This window comes from Lobosporangium transversale (genome assembly GCF_002105155.1).
Source record: "Lobosporangium transversale strain NRRL 3116 chromosome Unknown BCR41scaffold_74, whole genome shotgun sequence".
Classification (NCBI taxonomy): Eukaryota; Fungi; Mortierellomycota; class Mortierellomycetes; order Mortierellales; family Mortierellaceae; genus Lobosporangium; species Lobosporangium transversale.
This window is the reverse complement of record NW_019029052.1, coordinates 22,909-28,634: the sequence shown is the minus strand read 5'-3', so window position 1 is coordinate 28,634 and position 5,726 is coordinate 22,909. Positions and strand designations below refer to the sequence as shown.

General features: G+C 39.8%; 1 protein-coding gene across 1 annotated transcript; it reads left to right on the top strand.

Moving 5' to 3' along the window:
• The first annotated feature begins 1,628 nt into the window (after nucleotides 1-1,628).
• Nucleotides 1,629-2,550, top strand: BCR41DRAFT_364613 (Rdx family-domain-containing protein). The gene is made up of 3 exons (XM_022026049.1): nucleotides 1,629-1,711; nucleotides 1,988-2,103; nucleotides 2,234-2,550. Exons 1-3 carry the CDS (start codon nucleotides 1,653-1,655, stop codon nucleotides 2,542-2,544), a joined length of 486 nt encoding a protein of 161 aa, XP_021875613.1. The 5' UTR covers nucleotides 1,629-1,652; the 3' UTR covers nucleotides 2,545-2,550.
• Nucleotides 2,551-5,726: the final 3,176 nt, after the last annotated feature.

The following is a 5,726-nucleotide window of genomic DNA, read 5'->3' as shown; positions in this document are numbered from 1 at the left end:
TGTGGAAGAATAAAAAGAGAATATCCTCAACCGCATCTCTCCCTTTTTATATGCATTTGTTTTACTCTTACACCAATGTTTGTTCTTCGTCATAAGAGGAAAGGGAAAAGCTGGGCAAATGATACAGAGCCTATGGGCAAACGTTGGTTATAGAAGACACTTATACTACTCAAAGTGTATTTAAAGTTTCTACTTCTCGCATTCAGACCTTCGTGCGACTCTTGGCATGGCGTTGCATGAATAGACGATTGACTGTGTGACCGAGTTGCTGTGGGAAATTGTGGCAAACAATCCTATCTCACCCTAATGAGCAAAGGCTCTTCTGCAAACATCAAAGTGGGTGGGTGGGGCGGGGGGACGGATGGCTGCGCATAAGTACAGACAATTATCCAAAACATTCGCAATGAATGCATGTTGTTTCACAAAAAACGATCATCATGCAGCTGAAGTGCAAGGCAAATGGTTCTTGATAGCATTTTTTTTTCTCTCAGGATGGGTTGTGGGAATTATCTTGGCCTAACAGTTTCCTCTTTGTTAGTAGAAATTTTGAGGGTCCTTTTGCTCACTAGGGGAAAACCGCCGTGAGAAGCCCCGTGTAAAAACCTCTCGCTTAACTTTTAGCCCCGTGTAAATTCAGGTATATCTTGCTTGTAAAGTTTTTTTGGTAGGAGAACGAGCAGAGGTCCCGTTTAGTCTAGCGTGAGATTTAGTGAAAGTGAAGCTGCATCGCGAAATAAGTGGCGTAAATTACAGCTGCACAGTAGTAGCAGTAGCACGTGAATACACACCAGCCTTGGAGAGCCAAGCATTAGGAGTTCGTGAGGATAAGGTGCATCTCACACCAGAGCTCTGAGAATCCATAGATATTCGAACCACCAATCTACGCTTTCAATATCGGGGCTTCATGTAATCAACATGAGGCGTGGCACCTGAATGACTGTATACCATGTTTCCGTGAGCCTCTACTCCAGGTAGCAGATAGGCGCGCCTCTAGAGGAAAGAAATGCTTTAAAGCTTTCTATTGTGCTTAAACGTATACAAGGCACGCACCGAAAGATGTGATCCATCATGAAGAACAGGCTTCAATTAGTAAGCATTAAAAAATTAAAATAAAAGAACTTACTCTGGGGCACCTTACTTATTAGCATAGCTATCCTGCACTGTCTATTAACGGTCCGAGGATTGCGATTTTGAGACGTGTTTGAGCAGGAGTAGCGCTTTTACTGCTGTTGGAGATTTGAAAGGCTCTTGAAATGGTTTTTGAAGCTGATCACTTCCAAATAGGAATACACACAAATGACGAGAGTGCTATGTAAAAAAAGGAGCCTTTGATGCCCTATTCCACTGTTGACGAAGAATGTTGGAGAAGACTTCTTTACCTGGACGGGAGCAGCCAACGCTCAATAGGAACCATCCTGCGCCCCTTTTCCTGCACGTGACCAACTAGATCAAAATGCGTGATCTTTAAGTGTTGGCATAATCAATAAGATAGCTCCAAGGATAAACAATTTTTTTTTTTTCTCTTTCGTTCACTCACAACTGAAAATATTGGAACGACAAGGTATAACTGTAGCGTTCCAGCTTCCGAGGACTTTTTTTTGTAATACAGAAATCAACAATAACAACGCAAAAAAAAAAAAAAAAAAAAAAAAATGGCTATTGAAACCCGTCTTCCTCGAGTTGAAATTGAATTCTGCACAGGATGTAAATGGTAATCCCAAAGGACTGGGTTTGAGCCTTTGTTCGTCCATATGAAAATACACATATTTGGGTGACACTGCAAGTGTGATAAGGATTATTAACAGACGACATCAGTAACTGCAACAATAAAAGGAAATCGGGCAAATTGTCTTTTTTTCAGCAAACAAAAATAATAATAATAATAATAAAAAATAAAAAATAAAAATAAAGAGGGCTTTCCCATTTTAATCTGAATCATTCATGAAAGTCATCACTCATGCTCTTTATTTTTGAAATCCCACAATAGGCATCTTCGTGCAGGATGGATGGCTCAAGAGTTACTTTTGACGTTTGGAAACACCATTGGAGAACTAGCACTGATCCCTGGTAAAAGCGCAACCTTTATCGTTAGAGTGAATGGAGGTAAAAAAAACAGCTACTCTTTTCATACGTAGATTAAACTATGTTACATGTGCACCGCCAGAATGATTTTTTGATTTTTTGATTTTTGATTTTTTTTTTTTGAAAACATGAACTTTTTGTGGTAAAATAGAGGTTGTGTTTGATCGCAAGGATCATGGACGGTTCCCAGAGATGAAGGAAGTTAAGCAGTTAGTGCGTGGAATCATTGCACCGGAGATGGGTCTTGGACATAGCGATAGCGCAGTCAAATCTGCGCAGACTTCAGATTCACAGCCAGTGGCACCAGTAACAGCAACAACATCAGCACCAGTACCAGCACTGGTGTCAACGTCAGAGACAGCGCAACAACATGAACAAGCGAAATCAACCTCTTCAAGGACTGTGGATCCTGATGACGAAGATTCGACGGCACATCCTTTTGATTGCAAGACCTGTTTGTAGGGACACATTCAAATAGCAATAAAATGCATCTTTTCCTTCACTCTTTGGGCCCTCGCCAAAATTCTACTACTTGTTTTAAAAACTAGAAATATACATTCAAAGCCTTCATCATATCACTCTCCAAGGAGTGAAATGTCTCTTGCTATCCCTCTTGATTGAAAGAGAAGTTTAGATTTAGATAGCGTAGTAAAGCAAGAGCAGGCCGAGGCTGTTACCCTTGAGTCTGAGGTTGTGGATCATAGCCAAGGAAGCATGTCTGGGAAAAGCTTTCGTGAAATTGAAATTGCTTTTTTTTTTTTTTTTTTTAGCCTTGTTCAACAGCACAACACAACGCAACACAGCAAAAAAAAAAAAAAAAAAAAAAAAGACCGTTACCTGAATCTATTAAATGGAATCCATATCATATCAGAAACGTTTTTGTAGGTGCACGTGCATCTGTGAGACTTAGATACTGCCCAAGACCCATGGCCACGCGTAAATAGACATTCTGGTTCTGGGTCTTATTCATTCTTCTTATAAAACTAAGAATGAAATCATAAACGCGCAAAGTGTCTTTCTCTGTATGACTATACACGATGTGTTTTGTGTGCTTGCATTTTTTTTTTTTTACTTCCGCGCGCTTTGGTCGTTGTTCTGTTCAGCTCGGCATCGTTGCTGCACCTCCTTTTTTTTTTTTTTTATTTCATTTTATATATACAACATGGTGCAGTATTTACAGATATGGTATGTTTATTCTTAACTCTGTCCCCGTCCCTACCCCTGCCCCTGCCTCTCCCTGCCTCTCCCTGCCCCTACTCCTCCTTTCATTTTTACTCCTGTCCCTGGCTCGTCCTTCTCTCATAAATTCAGTCGGAACTCGAAACAGCGTCCTGCCGAGTTCGAGAAGCAGGAGTAAGACAGGACGTCGACTGGTCTTATTACTCTTACTCTATTCTTGTTTGATGTGATATCGAAGGTGAAATTGTTGGAGGTTTATAAAGAGAGAGAAGATTTGAGTGTCAGCTTCTCTCAACATCATCTCAACAAACCAAATATTTGATGAAGCTTTTTCTTTCTTTTATTCTACTATTCAAGTCATGTCCAGTATAAACAAAGAATAATGGCCACAAGTCTAGTGTTTGCGTAAGGAAATGGCGCAACACATTAATTTAGTCTTTCTATTTGTTTGTTCGTTACCTGTCTTCCCTCAACAACTTCTAAATATGACGTTGGAGAATAAGGAAGTAAAGGGGGTGTGAACTGTAGAATTTCAAATCTCAAGGCCAGGACAAGAACTGTGCGAGACTAAGGACAAGGTACATGTTTATTCGAACATCGGAGCATCAATGCGTTCCTGACTAATGCTCCAATTCGACGCGTTTTTGTAAACGAAAAAAAAAAAAAAAAAAAAAAAAAAAGCTCTATTACCTATGAGCTTTTGAATCGATAAAGGGAGTTTCATCTATCTCTCAAAGTATGGCTGAGCATTGTGGTTCAAGGCCAACTGAAATGAACATCTGATGAAGAGGTGGGCGTCAGTCACCCTTTGTTTGTCCATCCGTGCGCTTTCTACATTTTTTTTTTTTTTTTTTTTTTTGCACGAATAAGAAAGGTCAGAAAATTACATGGGCTAGGCTAGAACGATGTTTTCTTTTTATAGTGAATGTCTACTAGTCGCCAACCATTATTAATGGAGAAGCCGAAGCTGAAGGTATGTGTCTTTTCTTTGCCTATTGGTTTACTACTAAGGAAGGGGCTGGGTCTAAGAAGCCGAGAGAAGAAGGGGGATTAAAAAGGGATAAGGGGGCCAGCAACTTCCATTCCTCTTCTCCACACCTCTCTCTCCCCCTTCTGTCTCTGCCTTGTCCTGAACCATATCTTGCTTGGTATGCTTATTCTTTGATTTTTTGTAAGGCATCACCCCCAAAATCCAGGGCACTCTTCTCTTTCCCTTTTTACCTGTGTTTTTATACATAGCGTGAAGCATGCACAAGGTTAAGCAAGATGGCAGGTAAAAAAAAAAAGAAGGGGGGAGGACAAGGTCGAGGGTGCTTGCATCTGTCTCCTGGTACTCCCTTCCTTTCTCTTCCACCTTCATCTCTTTTTTCCGTCCAGTTCTCCTGTGCAACCTTAACCTCAAGCTTTACGCTCTTCAAATAGGATGCGTCAGTGCGAAATAAAAAAAAATAGAAAATATATTAAAATGATCAGCATTTACCCTAATTCAGCGTAACGTTCGACGCGTTTTTCATTTAATGGTAGGGGACAAAATGCCGAATTTCCGATTTGAAGATGTCAAGAGCAACGCAAATGGAAAAAGGAATGAATGACCCTTTCGCTTGGTCCCTACGATTCATCTGTGAGCGTGGGCCACAGACTGATTGAACCCTCAAAATACCAAAGCATGGTTTGATGTGTAGTCTCAGCGCTAATCACATTACAGAACATTCAGTTTGCAAATGTTTTTTTTTTTTTTTTTTTTTTTTTTTTGCCCCCTTGATCTGTTTTTACTAACACCACATTCAGGATTTATCAACACAGAAATATGCATTGACCTTCAGATAGTCCGTCTATCTCACCCAATGATGTCTGTCCTCCCCTTCCTGGCGTTCTGCAGCATGATATCCCAGGGGGGAAGCATGAATAAAATAAAGCCATGCTTTCTATTCATTTTTAGCATTCTTTGTATAACATTGACCTTTTTTTTTTTTTTTTTTTTTTTGTTTTTTTGAAGATGACTCGTGGTTTGCTCGTACATGCGTATGGCCAGAAGATCCAAACATGGAGTGTGGCAAGCGTGCATTAAAGGAATATAGAAAATACTGACAAATAGATATGCTAAACTTCCTAATTCATTTCAAAAGGCTGGCATGTTACAAAACAAAGACGCGGCACAGGGGGGATCGTAACTGTTATCAGTATAAAAGAGGGGATCAACGTCCCCCCTTCCCTCCTCCATAATCTCTCCCCTGTTCTCTCTCTTTTGTTCATCCATCTTCACTTTCATTATCATCTCAATCTATTGAATAAAACGCCCATTAATAGTAAATAACAATATCGCCTTGTCCATATATCGTCAAACAAAAAAAAAAAAAAAAAAAAAAAAAAAAAATATAACGGCAAAAACTTGGGAGGACAAAAAACAATAATACTATAAAATAAAGACTATCATCAGCACATCAAAGACTTCATAGGAACTTATC

Bases quoted from the DNA above. Each gene is read 5' to 3' on its own strand.
- BCR41DRAFT_364613 (XM_022026049.1), top strand. From the start codon at position 1,653: ATGGCTATTGAAACCCGTCTTCCTCGAGTTGAAATTGAATTCTGCACA. The intron at 1,712-1,987 runs GTAATCCCAAAG...ATCCCACAATAG, and splicing joins TTCTGCACAGGATGTAAATG to GCATCTTCGTGCAGGATGGA. The intron at 2,104-2,233 runs GTAAAAAAAACA...GTGGTAAAATAG, and splicing joins TATCGTTAGAGTGAATGGAG to AGGTTGTGTTTGATCGCAAG.